The sequence below is a fragment of the Emydura macquarii genome, unplaced genomic scaffold (genome assembly GCF_026122565.2).
Source record: "Emydura macquarii macquarii isolate MOO-44397 ecotype Brisbane River unplaced genomic scaffold, CSIRO-AGI_Emac_v2 contig_3390, whole genome shotgun sequence".
NCBI classification, from domain to species: Eukaryota; Metazoa; Chordata; order Testudines; family Chelidae; genus Emydura; species Emydura macquarii.
The window spans coordinates 1,795,905-1,818,105 of NW_027133527.1; the positions used below are offsets into that span (position 1 = coordinate 1,795,905).

Genomic DNA, 22,201 nt, shown 5'->3' on the forward strand with positions numbered 1-22,201 from the left:
ATCTTCTCACTACCGTGGCTTTTAAATACTTAGTTTCACTAAGTTTAAACTAAGAGCTCTAGTGGAGCTTGAAGGTTTGCTAAGCAAGGATCTTACCCTACTTTAATAGAAAATTCTTCCCCAGGTGTCATTTGCTATGATGCAAGGGAGGCAGTTCTCACTCCTTACCCCTAGATCTTGGTTTGCCCCTGCCCAGACTTCTCATAGGTCTGTGTGCTCCACCCAGCTTTGCAGGTTATAATATAATCACATGTAACATTCTATATGCTGACACAACTTTGCCCTCATAGAATTTTTCTGTAATGATGCCCCTGGCCTTCCCTTTCAATTTTTTTCAGCTAGTAAGATTCAGCCCTTGAAAGTTTTGTAACATAATCTGCTTTGCTTTGCAAAATGCTTGGTTGGGAACAAATGAACATGGATCCAAAATATAGTTTACTTGTAGCATTAGAGAGCTCTCTTCAACTCTCCATGGGTGATCATGAAGCTCTCCTCTGTAGCCTTTGTCTGCAGAAAGGCTGTGGCTCAGTAGGACTCCTGGTGGTCTGATCAAAACACCTCCCTCTCTCAGAAGAGAACCAATGCTGTTCCATTAGTTTAACCAATCATGAAATTAAGATGCTGCAGCTCACATAGTTTAGCGAGCTTGGTTTCTGAAAGCTCTGGTTACTCAGCACTGTCTCCTACCTCTGCCAAATCCATGCAGCGTTCTAGGCTGCCTTTTCAACAGGGATCATCTGTTAGGGTCTGGTGGGCATATTCCACCCAGTCATGTTACTGCGAATGCAGGATGGCCTTGGCCATTGGTGAATCTCTTTCCCATCTCCTCCTTGGATTTTGTAGTGTTTCTGGAGCAGTGTTCAGATATTATTCGCCTGTGGTTTTGTGGCGCTGAGCTTAGCATCCTTCCCCATAGAGACACTCACACTGGGGCACAATCTGGATTTAGTACATTTCTGTTTAGATTTCCTTTCCCTTCTGCTCATGGATTCCTTTGCCACTGCCAATAGATTTTATTTAAACCTGGCTTCTCTCCTTCTCCTCCTCTGCTCTCAGCTGCTCCTCTGATTTGATCCTGCTGTGAGGTTTCAAAGCCGCAATGCTTGGCATCCGTCACTTTCATGACAACAGGTTGTGATGTCCTAAACACAAGATTATATCTTGCCTGAAGGCTGAAGCTGCAGGAGGAGCTGATTAGCAATGGAGGGAAAATACTTCCATCACCCACTTTAATATGTAACAAACAGGATGCGAAATAAGAAACTTTCAGCTCATCCCCTCTTCACAGAGTTGAAGGCTGTTCTTTTAGCTACAGCCTACCGTTAAATCCACTTATAAGGAAATCTGACCAGGGTTCCATATGGGGTTATGAGATGCTGGTACTCCCTCCATGCAAACCCCCAGGGTATTTCAAGGTCTCATAAATCGGAACTCGACTTTATTTTGATACACACTGAACCACGTGACTTCCAGCTGCCGGCCATGCCTGGCAGAGTTTATAAATAGAGGCAGAGAAGCAGGGAGTGAGGGCAAGGAGGCTTTGTGGATGGGAGACTAATGAAGAGCCACAAAGATAAGGTAGGCCTGGGTTTTCTGGCTGCACCAGCTGATTCCAGGGTTTGGTACCTAATAGCTAATGGGGGTGGGGCCCTTAGAACCTGCCTTGCTTTGGAGAAAAATCTCCTTCCCTGTCACGCAAGCGGAAGCTGCAGAGTCGTGGATGTCACTCCCCAGGCTTCTAAGGATGGATGAAAAGCTTGTGTGTAACACCTGGAGTTGAGCAATAATACCGCACTGTGTTATATACAAGGGAGGTGATACTGCGCCTCTCCCTACCCCCATGGGGCATATTGGGGACTGCAATTCGCACCACTTCAGTGTGAAACAATGGGGAAAACCCAGCCAGATGTTCTGGATAAATAGAGTGGACTCCATGTTGTCGTCATCTTCTCTCTCCTTGTCCCCCAGTCATCTTCCTGCTCCAGCAGCATAGACTAATCATATGAAGTGTGGCCAGCATGAAGCGGAAGCTGGATCTTGGGTGATGGGAGGGGGTGAAAGTGGAAGTTCTTGAGCAGGTTTCTGCTGGCTGTGTGCGGCTGCTTTCAGGGAAACTTGCACTTTGCTGAACTCCAGCATGAGTACTTCACCCTTGCCTCCAATGTCTGCCTATCTACCAGCGCAAGGACTAGCATAGACACCTCGCCAATCCTCTTTTTATATTTTTAAAGTCCAAAGGATCCTTGAGCAGGAGGCAGCTGGCTCCTGCTCTTCTAGCCGTGGAAGCTGTTTTCGTGCTTAGTGGAACTTTATCTGATTGGATTGCCAAACTCTGTAACCAAAGCCTGATTGGACCCTACTAGCTGGTCAATGTCTGTGATGATGTTGAGCTTTGCACAACTAGTCTCCATTTAGAGACCTCACATCTGCTTGCTTTTCCCCCTAGAGATGATGAATTTCCATCTGTTTCACATCTGGCTCAGGCCCCCCCCAGTCCGGTTTCCTTAGGTTATTGTTTGCTGTCTGTTTTGATGACTCCTTGCTGCACTCAGTCTTGTACACTTTGGATGCCTTGGAGAAGGAAGTAGGACAGCTGTGCAGTTACCATTATTAGAACACCTGGTTAGACAGCAGCTCCTTGTGCTGCTATATGTCTGAGTAATAGAGAATAGCTTTTCCAACCAGCAACTCTGGGAACTTGAAAGCTTTTCCTTACATCTCTTCTTACTAGTTGGTTTTTGGTTATGAAGGGGACTCTGTAAGAAATGGCAGCAGAGCATGTACGTTCCCATGCAAAATACCTTCTGCTTGACAGTGGCTGCCCAGGTCATACCTAATCTATGAACCATCGAGGCCTTGTTTGCAGGAGCCTTTTTCTTTGTCTAGACAGCAGTGGGTAAAAAGATAGCAGCCCTGCCTGTGCTAGCATTCCTGCTGTTGCTTCCTCTGGAAAGCTGCAATGGTACTGATGCAAGGCTGGGAAATGAGAAGAAAAATGACCTGGCCTGAGTAAAGCATGCAGAGGGGTCTTTTCCTTCTCATGAGCTGATCTTTAGCTTCTCTTCCACTCTGGTTGCTCAAATGACCCTTTGATATTGCTGGACTATATTGTATATATCACTGCTGTGGGATTTCTCTATGGCATAGTTGGAAGCCAGCACTTCATCTGAATCCTCAAAAAGCTCTAAATGCCTCCCTTTCTTTCCTCTCCTTGCAGCCTGACCTGCTGAACTTCAAGAAGGGATGGCTGACGAAGCAATACGAGGATGGGCAGGTAAGTCTAGTGGGAGATGCTCTTTCTCGGTAGCTATACTGGATGCTGTTGTCAGTCAGCCTTCGTCTGTAACCATGTACTAGCCCACCTGTAACATCCCATCCTTGGGGAGAGGACTGTCCCTTCTCTTTGTGGCTTGGTGCAGTCGAATGTCTGTGTTTTCTGCACATATTGCTGTGGCTATACCCAGGATCCAAATAAATGGCCCACGGGGTGCAGCTCTGTGGCTGCTATGTACAGGCAAGATAGAGCCTTTGTTGAAGATGAATTCTCAAAAGGCTTTCCACCTGTCCAGCCCCTGGGGCAGGACTCAAGATTTCCCCCGTCAGAGGTGGTGACACTGCTGACTCCTAAACGGCATAGAGAGCTGCATTTTCAGGGCGTCCTACCTTGCTGTAGACATTTAGTCTTGCCAGCTGCAAATCTCTACTGCCCCTGCAAGGTAGATCTCTATTAGCCCAGTTTTACACATGGGGGAAACCAGATGGAGGTGTCTTGGCAGAGCAGTGTGCAGGGAGAAGCTTGGTCAAATCTACAGCCTGGCACAGGCCAGGCAGTCATTGCTGTGTGAGCTCTACATATCTCCCCACCACCACCTAACCAGGGTCTACCTGGGGCAGGAATGGCTGGCATTCTGCATTGCAGAGGAGTCAGGCCCCTGCATCTGAATGTCATTTAACAGGTTTCTAGGGAGTTGAGGTCAGCTTGGACTGTAGCATTGGTTCCCTGCTCCTATTCTCCATTGACCTCATCTCCCTTGTGGTCACAGCCGCCTCTTCGGCATCAGTGATCAGGTGCAGAAATGGTACCCTCAGAATCACGGAAGCAACGAGAGATCAAAAGTAGATTAAATAAAAATGTCTCCATTAAGACACTAATGGAAGCACCAGCTTCCCACCTCCCTCTCCTTCTTTCCCTGAGGGGTTGTGGTTAAGTGCTCTGCTCCCACAGCCTTAAAGGCTGGCAGCTGATATTGGCCTGAGGCTGAATTCATGTTACTATTTATAAATAACCCCTCTCTTGATTTTCCCCTTCTCTTCCCCCTGCCCCCTGATCTGTTTGAGAAGGGAGCGGCAGAGTGGGTGATTTACATGCGGCTGGCAGGGACTGTGTAAGCTGGGGCTAGGCTACAGGTTCTGAAGCTAGGAGAGTTAGTGGGTAGTCTATCCTCTGCTCAAATTGCCGCTACCATCAGGAGAGTGACTGACTGTAAAAACGACATCATGTTTGTTCCCTGCTTTTCTGTGCATCCAGTGCATTCAGTTTAGCAGTGTTCTCCTGCCATCATTGCCAGCTCAGCCTGATGTGTGAAGATCCAAGCTCTGTCCTTTCTATTAATCCCCAACACTAAAGATTGGAATCATAATTTAGTCAGCTCTTTTGGGGGGACTGCAAATTGAGATACGAGATCCAAGTTTGGCCAGGTTCAGTTCTCATCAGGAAATGTCTTTCTTTTTGCATCCAAACAGGGCTGGAAACACAAGTCCATGTAACTGAGAGGCAATACCTAAAAGAGAAAGCATAGAACTGTTTGATCTGGTTGTCTTGAATGGGGGAACTCAAATCTCCCTGGCAGTGAATCAGGAAATTAGTATGGTTATTAAACATTGATTTTTAGCTACAACATTTTGAATGAAGTGCTAGCATGTGAGTTCTGAAAGAAATGTCTTGCTAGTCTTTATCCATCCATCGTCTTTTGTCTCATACAGTACTTTGATGGAACATTGTCTGATCCAGTATGGCCATTCTCATGTTCTTATGTAAATTGTAAGCTCGTTGGGTCAGGAACCGTCTTTTTGTTCGGGGTTTGTAAAGCATCTACTGCAACGGGGCCCATGGTCCATGACAAGGGCTCTGAAGCGGTATAGTAATATATATAAATAATAATAATAGTTCAATACTTTAAAAACAAGGGGAAAATATTTGGAAATTATTGTGGGTTTTTTGCTCTTAACACAATAGATGTAATATGAAGGACCACTGCAAACACAGTTGTGTTACTAACTACATACAAAATGCGAGGCCTAGCTACATATACACACTGTTGCTCTGGCAGGGTTGTGGGGGCCTCTGAAACATAGACAGTGAGTGCCAGAGGGGTCAGAAACAAACTATTAAAAGGAAAACCATCCAATTCCTATACACTCCAGAAATAAACAGGAATGCTATCTGGCAAAATTCATAAATCATAAAGAACACATCCTTATGAGCCTAAGAATACAGCCATTAAACACAGCGTCTTGTCAGTAAACTGAAAGAGTAGGGCTCTGAAGGTCCAAGGAATGTAGCATATTTGTGATGACTTCTCTAGTCACGGCCATGTGTTATCATTGGGTGATAGTGGAGCCTTTTTCAACTGTCTGTTGTGTTTGCTAAACAAACTTTGCCACTCAGACTCCCGTAAGTAGAAGCCACGTGCTTGAATCACCCCAGCATCTCTTTCTCTCTCTCATTGATCCTTCTACTGGCTTTCAGCTATGAGAGCTTGAGTTCCCAGCCGGAGCACAGAGCTTGTAATTGCAGCCTGCCAGGCTGTTTGTACAACGGAGGGGATGGTCGACTGTTCTCCCTTTGCCTTGGTGAGCTGTCAGGCGATACTGCAGCCGCCCCAGGCATGGGAAAGGAACAGCTTGTTAAAGGACCTGCCTTGTTTGTTTCCTAGTGGAAGAAACACTGGTTTGTGCTGACTGATCAGAGCCTGAGATACTACAGGGATTCAGTGGCAGAGGAGGTAGGTGTCTTTTTCCTCAGAGTTTAAATCCTATTCATTCCACAGTCTGTTAAGTCCTAAATGGCTCCAGTGAGCCCGACTTCCAGCATTGCTCCTGCAGCTCTCCATGTGAGCATGCCTGTGTCCTTCTGAGTGGGGAGTTCGGGTTCCTGGTTGGGCTTGGGTTTGTGCCTTGCAAAGCAGTCAAAATAGCAGAAAGTCTGGGGTGAATTGAAATGAATTGGGTGCTCCCTGCTTCCAGAGACAAGAGCATCCCCAGCAGTGCTCATTCTCAAGCGCCTGGTCCTCAGGGATTCAATGGGAGCTTGGTGCAACCCCAGATCAAAGCCACAGCTCTTTCTGAACAGGAGTTTGGTCACTCTTTATCCCAACTCCACAGGTCCCTTAATGGGGCTGGAGCCTCCATGTTGATGTTTTTATATGGGTTCTACTGTGTGTCTCGTCGTAAGTCCTTGATGCTGAGAATGAGAGTGCTGATCTAGTGGAGAAACTTTAAGTGGCTTCTTGTTAAGTAGCTGCTTTTGAATGCACACACGCACGCTTTTAATGTGCAACAATCTCTACACTTCCCCTCTCTTGTTTCCATAGGCAGCTGATTTGGATGGAGAAATTGATTTGTCTACATGCTATGACGTCACCGAATATCCAGTTCAGCGAAACTATGGCTTCCAGATCCATGTAAGAATGCTTCGGGGGGGCAGGAACACTACTACTGTGGGAAACTGTTAGAGTGAGGGTGGCAGAGATTTCCTAATCTCAATAGACTCAGTGGTCCATCCACAGCAGTCACCAATGCTGGATGGATCAGAGGCAGATGAAACTGCTCTCATAACACACCTCATTGTGGATACTAGCCTATGGGATGGGAAATATCTTCTTGGCTCCCCTCAGATGGTGACCAGGTTGTGCCTGAAGCATGTGATTGGCTAACCATTACTTCATATTTTGATCAGTGGTCACTGGTAAGAAATGGGGAAGGGAGAAAGGGGTGGATTTGAGGGTTCTCTCACAGATACCCAATGAAAACATTCTCAAGGACTTGAGTGATTTACATTTGGCCAACTCAGGGCTTGTCCACACGGCACTGCGGTATAGACTAGATTTCTAGAGTCTCTGCATGGAGGGATGAGGAGTGGGGATGGGGGATGAATCCCTGCAGCCCCTCGAAGGAAAGGAAAGGAAAGAGCTACCCAATAGGATCGGCCAAGTTGACCTGCTCCTGCTCTTTGCCTAGACTAAAGAAGGGGAATTCACCCTCTCTGCCATGACATCTGGGATTCGACGAAACTGGATCCAGACGATCATGAAGCACGTTCGTCCCACCACCGCTCCAGATGTAACCAGGTAAAAAAAACTAAGAAAAGCATGATTCCCATCTCTCCCATCCTACCCACAACCTTCTATCCTCTCATTTGCTGTGCAGAAATACCCACCCCCTTTCTGACTCTGTTCATTTCTGATCCCTCCCATTCCCTGGGCTTAGGCTGGACACCCTTTGCTCTCCTGCTGTTATCGCAACCAGCACAAGACACATAGAGCCAAAGTTCCTCCTGTTTTGCACACCTTCTTTGCTATATGCAACCTGTTGCATCTGCAGAAAGGGGCACTTCTCCAGCTTGTTTCTGCTAATGGTAATTTGCTCACCCACCTGCCTGACCTATGGGCATGGATGTGGAGGGAACCTGTATTTGTGGTTATGCTTTGATGTATGTGCATCCCCTGGCTTGGGGTTGGTTATATTGGGTTTCCTCTTTCCTCTCTCTAGCAAGATCAGCCTGTCACCTCCATGTGGCATCTCAGCAAATGCCCATTTTTAAATTAGAAGCTGAATTTGCTTGAACTCATTTTAGTCTGTCCTCAGTGAGAAGTATTTCTACTCCTCTGACCTTCCAGATAGCTGCAGCAGCTTCTTTCCCATCACATAAGACACAGGGTGACCTTAGTTCAATTGGAAAGCTTTCAGTACAAGAGGAGGGCACCCACAAATTTCATACAGTGCCTGCTGTGAGACCTTGCAGCTGTGGGTAAAGTGTGCTTTACTTTCTCTCAGCTAAAAGTTATTGTGGCTCAGCACTGCATCAAGCCGCACGCATCCTGATCTCCCTAGGTTCCTGGCTATCTGTTGTGTAGAGAATGAAGATGCACTCACACAATGAACCCTGTTTCTCTTATGTGTACTTCACTGGCAGCAACTGAATTTGTGCCTGATTGCCCCAGCATCAGTGGAAAAGTTCTCTCCACTCAGTGTTGTCTAACCAGAGATGTTCCATGATCTCTTTCCCCTCTCCCACTCAAATACACCCCACCACTGACACAGCTGGCTGGTGGATCTCTCATGGCTCTCTGGGATTCTTCCTCTTTCCTCACTCCTGCATATGTTTGATTTCCATGCATTCCCAGGAAAAACTTCTCTTTGAAACTATCGGTGCTGAAGCCCAGGTTGGAAAACTGTGTTCTCTCCTGTATTAACGTTCTGTGGTTTGTATCTCTTGTGAGTCACTGCATGCTCCCCCTTTTCTGCATTCCAGATAGAGTCTTGAAGTTTTCATTTCTTTCTAAAATTAAAATGAGAGAGAAGGGAAGAAGCAACCTGGTCTTGACACTTGATTTCCCCCCAGTGGTATCTTCTGATGGCCAGAGTTATGAAGATGGACAAGACCAAGTAAATTAGAGGAAACAGTTAAGCCTCTAAAGAATCATGTAAATTCCTGTTTTGTTAATTTAGCAAACATAAATCTAGGTCAATTGCAATAGTTTTTAATTTAGCTCATTTCAGAATTTTTATGTAATGAGTGAATTTGGTTAGTGATATGGATTGGAACTATTTGAGCATGTCTCCACAACTGTAAGTTGGAGCTGCCAAACAGAGACAGAACCAGGGCCCTATAAATATAGAATCCCAAGGCTCCATTTCTCCACCCCAGTAGTGCACTTGCCCTGGTCCGTGAGTGTCACTGCACTGGGTGCCTCAGCACGTCTTGGTGCATGTTGTTAACGTACGCTTATTCTAAAACGGCTGGGAGACGGGACTTCTGTGAGACACAGAGCCTGAGCGCAGGAGACTTGCGGGGCTAAGGGCTTGCAAGTGCTGCATCCTGCAGTGCTGATCTATATCCCACTTTGGTTGTCAAGAGGTCAGAGTAGTTTAGTCTTCACAGTCAGTTCAGCATGTGGTAAAGCTGCTGAGATTGCCCCCAAGGTGACCATCTGTGATGATGGCTTTGCTGATGTCAGCATCTCTCCACTAGGAGCTGGATTGATACCCCAAACTCACTTTAATCCCCTTTTTAACATCTGTTTATTTGCTCTGTGTTCTGTCTCCTGAAATCCACTAAGTCAAATATACGTGTTTTAAACTACAGTATTATTAATATTTGCATTGTGGTAGCACCTACGAACCTCCGTCTTGGGCAAGGACCCCATTGTGCTAGGTGCTGTATAAAATCAGAACAAAAAGATGGTCTCTGTCCCAAAAAGCTTACAGTCTAACTGCAAAGACTTTAATTGGGTTAGAATAATCACCACCAGAAAAATAAAATAACAAAAGTGAATGTGCTTAGCACATCAAGTGGATCCTTCTTTACACGCTAGATCCATCTACCTCCTAGTTGGGCTCAGTCTCCAAGCCAGCTCTAACTGCAATTGCCTACCAATTTCAAAACATTTTTAACTCTACCTCACAGTGTTTGTGACCTAAAAGAAGCAGTAACCAGACATTCACCACAGAAATTAAAAAGCTCCGTACATCCCACCCTCCTGGCTAGTTAGTGCCTTTCCAGAGCAAATGACCCCTAAAATGGGGTGAATTAACTCATGTGAGTGGAAGGAGAAAAATGCTTTGGAGGTGGGAAATAGTCAAGCATTATTAATGGCAATGTTTGGGCTGCTGGGCGCTTCCAAGCCTTTATTTTTATCTTCTAGATCAGTTTCACTACATCCTCCTCAATTCATTTCTAAATGCCATTTGTAATACATGACATGTAATCCATGCCACCCTGGAATCTTCAGAGAGGAAGTAAGCTGGTAACAGATATGATCACGGGGTGTTCTAGAGTCATTTTGAGAAGTTTGGGGTCAGAGCTGTATCATTTCAGTCTTCTGACAGTAGCTGGGAGTCAGGGAATCCCCTTCCCTCCCAACCCTTGTTCTCTGTTTTAAGAGAATGCCTCTTTACTATTAACTTGTATAAAATACTGTTTTAATCAGTTAACTACTTCCAGATTGACTCGCTGGCTGTACGTTTGCTTTGGAGTCATCTAGCATCCCTTTAGGGTTAAGGCGTGAGGGGCAAAAGTAGCTCTGAACTCAAGTGGTGCAATTTCATCGTGTGCTTTGTGGAGGTTTCTTTTGTTAGCTACCAGGGGCACAGCTGAAGAGCGTTTCGCCTGGCTGGTTTTCAAAGACAAACCTGAAACTGCCAGAGTTCCTTAAAACTCAGCTGTCCTGAGCCTGTCGTTTGATTGTGGGTGAAAGGGCATTGGAAGATACTAGCATAGGACCCAGGCAGAGTCATTCCCTTATGTTTCATTCTTTGGATATGTGCACATATTGAGGGTGATGGGTTTTGCAGGGGTACAGGTGGGGAGGTACCTTTTTGTTGTCAATGCTCCAAGGAAATCCACTGCTGTTACGCCCATTGTAACTGCTGACAATCTTCATGCATATAGCTCCAGAGGTAGGGGACCGTGTTAATTTTAGTTTAAATTTGGTTGCAGTGAAAGCCCCTTAGAAGGGCTTTATGGCTGTCTTCACTGCACCTTCGTAGAAAGCTAGGTACCTTGACACATCAAAGCTATGCTGTTATTTAGGTACAAATGTGGAGGTGCTCTCCCTTTCTGGGGTAAGATCAGGGCAGAGGTTGGAATGGCTGGTCAAACTGGAGGTGAATTCAACAGCAAGGGTGCAGTTAGTGGGAAATGGCACCGCTTGGGGCTCTGTTACCAACCAGGTTTGAGTGAATGCCTCCCATTCCCTCCAGGCCAGAGTTATTCTGTGGGAATCACATTCCATGGACTTGGCTTTATTGCCATTTTATTTTTTTAAATTCTAATATGCATGTACAAGCCTGGCATGTCTACATTTCTATTGAATTAATCTACTTTATTACAGGTTATCCTTAGAAGCTTGAAAATACATTTCCTTTCCCTACTAACTTTACCCTTTCCTGCTTGATGAGTATACATCTCCCCCCATCCCACCCCCATCTAACTCAACACTAGAGGGTCATTGCTTCCTTTGCTTTTCTTTCTTGTTTGAGCACTCAACATCATCAGTGACATTTGCAGTAGTGTGCACAGTTTTTGTGCTGCTGCTGATCCAGTGGGAAAAGCATAAGAGCACATGGTCTCCCAGTCCAGGACTACAGTGTTGATCACAATCCCAGGGACCTGTGTTTTCAGTACAGCGAGTGACATGAAGAAGTTCCTGGGTGAACCAATAGCAGATGGTGAGCCTTTGCCAAGCTCAGAAAAACCTTAAACCCCTCCCAGACGGTCATGTGCTTCCCTGTGCTTCCTTTGCCATCACTACTGAATCCCAGTCTCCTTTTCCTTGCCTTTTTGAAGCTACATCCCAGAATCATTATGGTGGTGACTGGTTGCAATATTGCAACAAACACATGACTGTGGCCTTGTTGAGTGAATTGGATGGAAGCATTCTGATGGTTAGAAAGAGGGATTCACGCAGGATGGGCTGGGGACTGGATGGCTCAGAAGGGATGTACTATTCCAAGCCTGCCCTGGCTGCTAATGATTATAAAGTGAGTGCTTGAGGGCTGCTGTTTGGCCTTAGTCCCATTTCTAGTGGACAAGTGCCCACATTCCAGCACTTGGTCCCAGCAGAGATGGCCAAATCCTGAGTGAGCAGCACACACAGAACTTCTTCATTCCTAGCAAGGTGTGTTTGGATGCAGAGTGGTCCTCCCAGGTTAGCATTGAGGCACGATGGTGAGGGCACAGCGGGGGGAAGTTTGCACTGCTACCAATGCTGCTCCTGCTTTGTCGATAAACTAAAGCTTCCTAAAGCTGCCAGCCTGGCACCTTTCATCAGCACTGAATTCATACACAGAGCCAAGGGAAAAGGAGATCAGTAGCTCCTGGCCTAAGTCCAGATTCCATGAGAAGCTTCAATGATGATGGGAGAGGGATGCCCAGGAACGCACATGGCATTTCAATGGGCTTTGATCATGTCCCTGAGGCAGTGACTCTTTGGGGCACAAGTACGAGCATGGGCTGCATCTCCTTAGAGTGCTGAGAGATGTCTTCTTTCCTCCTCTGTCCTAACAGCTCCTTGCCAGAAGAGAAAAGCAAAACCAACTCCTCTTCCTTTGAGACCTGTCCAAAGCCAAGCGAGAAGCAGGGTTCAGACCAAGCCGAGATGGATCCTGAGCAGAAGCGGAGCCGTGCCCGGGAGCGTAGGCGAGAGGGGCGCTCCAAAACCTTTGACTGGGCTGAGTTCCGCCCCATCCAACAAGCCTTGGCACAGGAGAGAGCCATCGCTGCAGAGTCCTCGAAGAGCAGCTCTGTGGCCTTCCCCAGGGAATCTGGCGCTTTGGATGCAGACCCCGGGGAGCTGGAGCGGGAGCGTGCTCGGCGGAGGGAGGAGAGGCGCAAGCGCTTTGAGATGATTGATGCTGTTGATGGGGCAGGTCCGGAGGATGTGTTGAGGATGGAGGTGGATAGGATCCCGGGCCTGCCTGTCACAGGGGAGGTGAAGCCGCAGAATGTTCATGTGGAGATTGAGCAGCGATGGCACCAGGTAGAGACGACCCCTCTGCGTGAGGAGAAGCAAATCCCCATCATGCCCCTGCACCTGGCCCCTCCGGAGGACAGAGACGATGGGCTCCACAAGCAGCAGCTAACCTCGCTGCTGGAGATGGAGGTAAAATGAGAGGAGTAGGGAGCAAGCCAGGGCTTTGGCTCCAAGGGGCTCCTTGCCCTGCCTTAGCCTGTGAGGTGATGGGCCTTCACGTTACACCAGGGTGGGTAGGTTCAGTCATAGGCTGAATTTATTGCTGCATTAAGAGCAAAGGGGATAAATGGACACTATAGGGCCCCTTGGGGGAAATGAAGGGACCAGGCCCATGACCCTGGCATTTCCCTTTCTCTTCTGATTTGACTGGCTCTTCTCTGCTTCCATATCTCCTGAAAGGACAGTTATTGCATTGGGGGTCCTTTGGCATCTTTTTCTAGCCAAGCCAGACCACAGGTTGAGGCAGTTGTTATTCATTAACAAGCCTTCCACTGTGACGGGAGCAGGATTTGAACCCAGATCAAGTATATTAATGCACTCAGAAATCAGGTTTCAACTTCTGAACTTGTAATTGAGAGTGAGAGAGAGTGTGTGTGTGTGTGTGTGTGTGTGTGTGTGTACACGTACACAACAGCTCAGCTGACCTGCACACCTTGTAAGTATACAAAACTGGTTATGCTTATCTGTCACCTATGATGAGCAATCTCATGTTGTTGGGAACCAAAAGGAAAATTGATGCCATAAATTAGCTAGGAAGGAGGGGTAGGAAGCACAACTCACTTGGAAGAGGCTCAGGTCTGGCATAACCCAGGGTGGTTGCTGCAGGTCAGAATTAAGGTGCATTAGCAGAGCTGTGTGGGGCCCAGGACTGGAATATCCCACTGAGGGTGCTTCTGAGAACCCTAAGCTTCCAAGTGGGAGGAGCTTCTCTTATCGTGCTGCAGCTTCTTACTGTGCTGCAGCCAGCTCTCTGCCTGACTTGGCAGATCTATTCAGCCCCCTTAAATTGGAAGACTAGCTGGCAAGAAAAAGGGCCTGTGAGGGTGCACAGGGATGAGGGCCCACCCATGGGGAGGGGAGAAGAAAGCTAGATAATTCGTGTCTTTTAACAAATTCCCAAATGCCCCACCCCAGGAGTGCTGCAGGTCAGAAATGAGCTGTGGCGGGGAAAGGGGTGTTTGCACAGCATTTGTTTGGATTATTTCTGGCTCTAGCCAGTGCTGTTAGTCCCCCCTTTAGTGAACTTCAAAAATTGAACAAATTCACAACTTTGGGGTTTTTTGTGGGTTTTTTTTTGGGGGGGGGTGGATGAAAGGCAGCGGGGGATTGTCAAATGAAATAAAGCCCAAATCTCAGGGGGAAAAAGAGAAGATTGCACAATTAAGAGTTTGGTCATTCCAAGGGAAGTGCTTTTGAACCACTTCCTCCTGTGCTTCCCAAACCAATCCTTTGGGTTCTGTCTTTTGTCCATTTCCAACAGTTGGAGCAGAGCCAGAAGGAGGCATCGGACCTCCTCGAGCAGAACCGGCTCCTGCAGGACCAGCTGAAGGTGGCACTGGGCCGGGAGCAGAGTGCCAGGGAAGGCTACGTGTTGCAGGTAGGAGAGCAAGAGAGAAATCTCCTCCTTTCGCTGCACCTGCAAATGAACCTGTTAAGCTTCAGTCAGAAGAGCTCATGAGTGCATCCAGCGTGGAGTAGAAATGTGCAAAATCTGCTGTGCCCCAAGAGGCTTTAGCCTATCTTAAAGCTGCCATCATCATCTCCCAGCTTCATAAAGAGCATTTCTTTAATAATTCCTTTATTGTTCCAATGGTCTGGCATCTGGTGGAAAGGAACTTTTCCCCCTTGGGCACCCATATCTGTTTAGAGACCGAAGATAAGATGTATGAAGATAAGGTTTCACTAAAGAAAAATGAGCCCCAGAGGCATAGCAGATACAATCTTGACAAAGGTCACTTTGATGTCGTTGTTGACGCACGCACGCACGCACGCACGCACGCACGCACGCACGCACGCACGCACACACACACACACCCCCTACCTATCTCGTGTCTCCTGTTCTGTGTACTCAGGACTGTGAATTCTCATCGGACCACATGGCCTTTCCTATGGAACTCTGGGGTGGTTTTTGGCTGTATTAAATGCCGGTGGCTCTGAGCGAGGCCTGGAATTGTGTTTTGGAGTGGTTAGGAAAGGAGAGAGGAGTGGCTATTCTCTTCCTCCCTGCTCTCTTATAGGCCCTTAGATATAGCCAAAGAACCTCCAGCAGTGCCCCAAAAGGAGGGGCAAAGCCTATAGAGCTGTAGCAGGCTGGCTCAGCAAGGATTCTTTCTTGTTCTGTGATCTAAGTAGAGTTTTACCTGCTAACTTTTATATGGTCAAACTTGCTGTGTGCTCAGTCAGTCACCCCTCTGGAGGAGGAGGATTGATCTGTTAGTATTTGTATTGTGGCAAGACCCAGAGGCCCCAGTTAGGATTAAAGGCCCAGGCTGCATGAATATATAGGAAGATAAAGTCCCTGCCCCTACGAGTTTACAATCCAAAGAGCCTCATGTGCAATGCTTGACCAGAGGGATAGACACACAATCTAGGATCTTTGGGGAGGGAAGAATTCCCTAGGTTCCAAAACGAGAGTGGAGATTCTTCCAGGAGGAAAACTAAATGGGTCTGACAAACTAGCCAGCTGTACTGCAGAGTAAGCACTCTACGCTTCCAAGTGGGAGGAACTTCTCTTGCTGCAGCCAGCTCTCTGCCGGACTTGGCAGCTCTACTCAGCCCCCTTAAATTGGAAGACTAGCTGGCAAGAAAAAGAGCTTGTGAGGAGGAAGAGGGATGAAGTTTTGGATGAGCCCACCCATGGGGAGGGGAGAAGAAAGCTAGACCATTCCTGTGTCTCCAACAAATTCCCAAATGTCCACTGGACTTGCCACTTCATAATCTGCAGCTATAGCTTCCTGCTCTTAGACTAGGTTTGATCTTCTGTTATGACAGCAACTCATGTTGGCTACAAGCCTTGGGCAGGATCCCACATTTCCACAACGACAGACCAACTGCAGCTTCCCTAGAGCAAAGACATCCTACCTCCCTTAGTTAGATTGGAGCCCAGCAAACAGGAAACTAGCACAAAATTGGCTACCAAAACCTCATCACACTTGACATTCTGAGTTGGCCTTAGTGCCTCTGAAGTTAGGACTAAGAGCTAGAACCAAAGTCCCTAATCGGTGGGAGCAAATCAGCTCTAATACAGTAACAACCAACTCCATTTTTCATCCAAAATTAAATTGAATCTTTTTAAGGTTTTGAAAATGTCTTCTCCCTCCCCACCTTTGATGGCTGCCTTTGCATTTCCTAATTCCAGTGGGAAGCAGCAGAGCCAAAATTCCATGTGAAAATTGAGTATTTCTAGTCCCGCAGGCAACCATTAGCATCTAAAATAGAAAGAGAGACCATTGGAACAATTTACCAAGGGTTGTGGTAGGTGCTCCATCCATCACTGGCAATTTTTAACTCAAGATTGGATTTTTTTTTTTTTTTTTTTTTTTAAAGTTATGCTCTGGAATTTTATTGGGGAAGTTGTCTGGCCTGGTTAAACTGGAGGTCAGACTAGATGATCTTGCCCACCCCTAGTCCTCATCCTTTTACAGATACACACACTTCATGGGCATTAATGCTTTTGGATTTATACTGGCATCAAACATTCTACACATTTCTTAATAACAACGCTGTTGAACAATAGCCAGTACTGATGCATGCACCTAGCACTGAAGCCCTTTTTGATCTCTTGTAATCCCGTCAACATTTCTTGCTGTTTTATTTAATCATGACTGAAATATCTTGAACCCTTTGAATTCTAGGTGGTAAAGCGCTCACTCCTTCTCTTTTAGATACCTGTAATGTCTTCCAGCTCTGATGAGGGAGGGGGTCACTTTTACTAACCTGTCCTGGGTGGATATTCTTGCATGTTTTTGGTGTTAAGCATGGACTTTAACATAACATAACTGAGTGTCACATCTGTGGGCTTTCCCTACCAGGAAAAAGAGTACGGCAAGGCAGGCTAAATTCCTAGGCTTAATGCTGTGCTTCTCTTGCCTCTTCCTGTTTGTGTATTTCTTTTAAAGATACATAATTTCTGTCGACTTATGCATGACTCTCTTTGTGAGTTTTCTCTTTGCATGCTACACTTCTTTGGTTTGAATCTCACAAAGGTTTGTTTGTTTTTATTTTACATTCTCATCATACCTGTTTTTCCCTTTCACTTGTCTTTTTTTACAGGTAGAGATTAGATCCTTCCCACTCTTTAAGATTTAGTAATGATGATTTTTAAAAAAGATGAGTAGCCAAATGAAGAAGCCTGTTTAGCCATTACAGATATGACATCACTATGGCAGCCATCTCCTCTTCTAGTGGCTTGGCAGGAAGTGATGTCATTTACTTTCAACTTCATTTCCTGTTGTTGTTTTTGTTCTGTAGGACTTTGTTACCTGGAACTGTGCACTTTTTGTTTCACAACAAAAACAAACAAACAAACACATACCAAACTGAGCAGCTCCTCTCTCCCCAGCCTGTTCCCTTCCCTCTCTCTGGTCCTCACTCCCTTCCGGTCTTTTGTCCTTTTGTCTCTGTTTGATTTACTATTGTTTCCTTTTCCATTTTTTTGGTTTTGTTTGACTTGTTTCTCATAGACTGTATTACATTAGAGCTGTTTCAATGTTATCATCCATGTTTTTCTGTTAATCAGAAGCAACTATCGTCCCCTTTAAAAAAACAAAAAAGTTGGTTTAAAAAAAAATTGTGCCAAGAACAGAAACCTTCCAAAATTGGAGCATATGGGTAGCAGCCAAAACAATCCAAGAAGCTTTCCCATGGCCAGAGCTGGCCAGAGGTGTGACACTCAGAACTGGGACCCAAGTGTTACTAATCTAGTATTTAATCAATTTTTTTAAGACCGAGGTGACCGCCTCGTCATCGGGTGCCTGGCAGAGGCTCCATAAAGTCAATCAAGACCTCCAAAGTGAGCTGGAAGCCCAGTGCCAGCGTCAGGAGCTGATCAATCAGCAGATCCAGTCACTGAAACGTAGCTATGGTGAGGCAAAGGATGTGATCCGGCACCATGAAGCCGAGATTCAGAGCCTGCAGGCAAGGCTCAGTAACGCTGCAGCTGAGCTATCCATCAAAGAGCAAACTCTGGCCAAGCTGAAGAGTGACTTGAAGACTGAGAAGGAGAAAGCCAAAGAGCAGCTGGAGGAATGGCAGCACAGTGAGACCACTCTGAGCTCCCAGTTAAAAGCCAGTGAGCAAAAGCTAAAGAATGCAGAGGCCCTGCTGCTGGAAAAGACACAGGAGCTGAGAGATCTTGAAATGCAGCAGGCATTGCAAAGAGACCACCAGAAAGAAGTGCAGAGGCTCCAGGATAGGATTGCAGACCTGAGCAGGCAGTTGAATGCTAGCGAACAGGCTCGGATCCTAATGGAGGAGAAGTTGCAGAAGAATTATGAGGCTTTGTTGGAAAGCTGTGAGAAGGAAAAGCAGGTTTTAATACAGAGTCTGAAGGAGGTGGAGGATAAAGCCAGTGAGTATGAGAATCAGCTTCAAAACAATGAGCAGCAGATGGAAATTCTGCAGAAAGAGAAACTGAATGCAAAATTTGAAGGCAGCGAGATTGTCCACCAGCTAGAGGAGCAACTGGAGATGAAGGAGGCCAGCATCCAGAAGCTTGCTGAGGACATCAAGGAACTTGAAGGGGAGAGAGATCAGATCAAATGTAGGTTCCAAGAGCTGATGAATCAGGTTGAAGAGTCAGATAATGAAGTTGCCAAGCTGCAAGCGAAGTTGAAAATGGAGGAGACCAATTATGACAAGCTGGAGCACTTGTATGAGAAAGTATCAGATCAATTCCAGAGTGTGCAAAAAGTGCTGGAAGAAAGGGAGGAAGAGCTGAGACATGTTAAGGAAATGCACTTGAGAATTGTTGAAAAGAAAGATGAAGACCTCAATGAGGCTTTGGTTAAAATGGCTGCTTTGGGCAGCAGTTTAGAGGAAACAGAAGTAAGGCTACAGGCCAAAGAAGATGTTTTAAAGAAATTAGCTAATGTGGACTCAATACCGTCTGCTAAAGATACGGAGGACTTCACTAATCTTGAGACTCATGAAAGTCACATTCCAAACATGCAAACTCCTGAGGGGCTTCCAGGTTTGAATTATGTACTAAAGGATGAAGATGAAGATCTTGAGACCAGCCAAAGACAGGCTGGTGAGCACACCATGTTGAATGCAGAAGAACTTAGGTCTCTGAAGTCTACAGAGCTTCAAGATAAAGAGCCACATCAGAAAGCCTTAGCAAAGCCTGATGTAGGAACCCCAGGTGCCAAAAGGCAAAGAATCCGCTTCTCAAACATCCAGTGCCAAAAATACATCCATTCAGATGGGTCAGAGAAAAACTGGACTAGTAGTACATCTTCAGACACAAGCCAGGACAGGTCACTGTCTGAAGAAAGCATGTCCTCGGAACCAGCTCTTGGTTACCTAGCCTCAGGAACCAGTGACTCTGAGACTTACCTCTCAATCATCCATTCCCTGGAAACTAAACTTTACATCACGGAGGAAAAGCTCAAAGATGTGACCATGAAGCTTGAAAGCCAGCAAGGTCATAACCAAGAGACCCTGATAGCTCTTCACCATCAGTGGGCCAGCACAGAGTCCCAGCTTAGAGAACAGCTCCAAGCTAGCTTGTCTGAAGTTGGTGCTCTGGTTTCACAGCTGGAAAACGAGAGACAGGAAAAGTTCAGGATGATAAAATGTCATGTCAGTGAGCTGGGAGATTTCCAAGTGAAAAATGATCAAACCCTGATCTGCTTAGAGAAATGCAGAGAGCAGCTAAAGGCCTTACCCAAATCTGACAAGGAGAAAGAAAACGATTTGTTTCTTACTACTCTGTCCAGCATGGAAACCACCTTGTCAAATGCAGTCCAGGTCTTGCAAGGGACACCCATCTCCTCTGATTATCAGCAGAGCGAAAGCTGTGTGGCTCAAGCTCCACTTGCAGAAGGAAGTTTGTTGAATGAACAGAAACTCATTTCCCAGCAGAAAGTTGAAATGTCTGATGGAGAACAGTTAAGATTGCTTTCTGAGAGGATAGCATTTGAAGCCTCACTGATCAACCAAATAGCAGAATCTTTGAAAAATGCAAGCTCAGAGATTTCCCAGATTCTCCAAGAGATTCATGGGACAGCTGGGGTGGTTTTGTTAGAGCCAGCAAATGTTTCACATACAGCAATTGCTTTGGCCAACATATTATCTAAGAAGCTGCTACTGGAAGGTGAATTTTGGAGCCAGGTGGAGGAATTGAGAAAGCACTTGGGCACCAGAGAAGAGGAGGTAGAAGGCAAAATGGAAGCAGTTAGTTTTAGTTTTCCCCAATGCCTTGTCCACTCAGTAGCAGACACTATGTTGATCAGGACAGAACTTGGTTTTGTTGCACAGAAGATGAGAGAGTCTTTTCATCAGAGGTTAAAAACAATTGAAGAAGACCTCCACAATACCAAAACAGCTCTCCAGCAACATAAATGCATGTTGGAGGAAATCATCAAAGCATACAGGACCCCTGAATTTGACAAGGTTTTGCATCAAATATCTGAAGCACTTGAAATCCAAAAAGATGCTTCAGAAAGAACTCAAACCTCTTGGGATAGGAGCCACCTCGAAGTGACACCATGTCAAGATTCAGCCAAGATGGAGGAGGTCCATGGTTTGCCAGACCATAGTAGTGAAGCTCTTGTTACCATTCAAGAAGACCTTGCCCAACAACTAAAAGAAAAAGCAAACATTCTTAAAGAAATATCTGTTGCCTTATTATCCTTGTCCCCTGAGGAAGCCTTACGAGATTGCCAGAAGCTCCTAAAAATTTCTCACAGCCTTTCATATCATACGTGCATGGGAGATCTTGAGCACTATTCATCGTTATTAGTTCAAGATGCAATTACTCAGGCTCAGGTTTGTTATGGGGCTTGCAAAGTTAGACTTGAGTATGAAAGGGAGCTAAAGTTTTACAAAGAGTCCTTGCAAAACATGGATGCTCTGTGTCAAGAGCGTGTAAAGACAGTGTCTGCCCTTCGTGAGGAGTATGAAGACTTGCTTCGAAAGCAGCAGAGTGAATATGCTGAGATGATAACCATCATTGAAAGGGAGAATGCAGACCTTAAGGCAAAAGTGTCTCAACTGGATGATCAGCGGAGGCTCTTGGAGGAAGAAGAGCACAAACACAACAAAAACTTATTTGAGTTACAAGGCAGGTATGAGGAGGAGATGCAAAATATGATAGAGCAGTTGAATAGGACGGAGGACACTCTGAAGGCAGAGAGAACAGAAGGTCTAAATCAACTTGATGCCATTGTCCGAGATAAGCAAAACATGGAAAGGTATCACCTTGAGCAAATGCAAATGTTGGAGGACAAATTCCAGGCCAAGATAAAGGAACTGCAAACCATCCACAATGAGGAACTACATACTTTGCAAGAGCATTACAACCAGAACCTGGAGCGCTTACAAGAAACACTAGACAATTACCAGCAGCAGCACCCAGAAGCCATGCCCTCCGAAGGGCCTGAAACCAGGGATGGGAATGTGTGGGCAACAGATCAGCCGGATGGTGGAGTGCAGGTCTCGGAGAGTGAGTTACACTCCATGCACAGTTTGAGAGAGCGCATTCAAGAGCTGGAGGCCCAGATGAATGCCATGAGGGATGAGCTGGAGAACAAGCACCTGGAGGGGAATGCTTCAACGCTGAGGGAAAAATACCAGAAAGACTTTGAGAATCTTAAGGTTTTGAACATAATTTAATTTTACCAAATAACCCTTCCTTCCTCTCAATGCAATGTTCCAGTTTGTTGGGATGCTCTTCTAGTACATTTGGTCCCCTTCACAGGGATTTAGAGACAACATTCCCCCGTAAGAACTAAGACAGTTAAGAGAACCAAACCAATTAAAATGACCTGTAAAGTCTCTCTTAAAGCACATTAGTTTTCTTCAGGCTTCCCTTCCGTGTGCTGTGATGCATTCATTCTAAATGCATTGCTTGGGGCGTTCAGCCCCTTGTACCTGGCTGTTGAAAAAAGCTAGGGCATAATGGGAGAGAATTATTTGATTGGAAGCAGTGGCAGAAGACTGCTGATTATTTATTGGTGGGAGTGGGAGTCCAAAATGGTTTTAATAATGTCACACTGCAACTGAGCCACCTCAAACACGAACATTGCAGAGTGTTTTCCTCATGCCTGAGTCATACGTTCTGTGTGTGATTCTCCGTGCAAAGCAGCTTCCCAGAGCGCTTGTCTTTCCCAGTCTGATCAAACTTGCAGATCAGCTCTAGAGTCTTCAGAGCTCTAATGTGAAATGTAAATGTATGATCTCAAAACATATGTTTGTGGGAGGAGGGGGGAATCTGGCTGGTTAAA

The 22,201-nt window shown here is 46.0% G+C and overlaps 1 protein-coding gene across 6 annotated transcripts in view; it reads left to right on the forward strand.

The window, feature by feature from the left end:
• Positions 1-22,201, forward strand: part of MPRIP (myosin phosphatase Rho interacting protein) — a 158,710-nt gene that overhangs the window by 114,659 nt on the left and 21,850 nt on the right. For 4 of the 6 annotated variants that reach the window (XM_067534139.1, XM_067534135.1, XM_067534134.1 and 1 more), the window contains exons 10-16: positions 3,218-3,274; positions 5,937-6,005; positions 6,594-6,683; positions 7,240-7,349; positions 12,290-12,884; positions 14,236-14,352; positions 17,700-21,572. In XM_067534139.1, the coding sequence (XP_067390240.1) occupies positions 3,218-3,274; positions 5,937-6,005; positions 6,594-6,683; positions 7,240-7,349; positions 12,290-12,884; positions 14,236-14,352; positions 17,700-21,572 (4,911 nt within the window). The remainder of the gene's footprint in view (positions 1-3,217; positions 3,275-5,936; positions 6,006-6,593; positions 6,684-7,239; positions 7,350-12,289; positions 12,885-14,235; positions 14,353-17,699; positions 21,573-22,201) is intronic. The other 2 variants (XM_067534138.1, XM_067534137.1) reach the window with 1 other exon arrangement.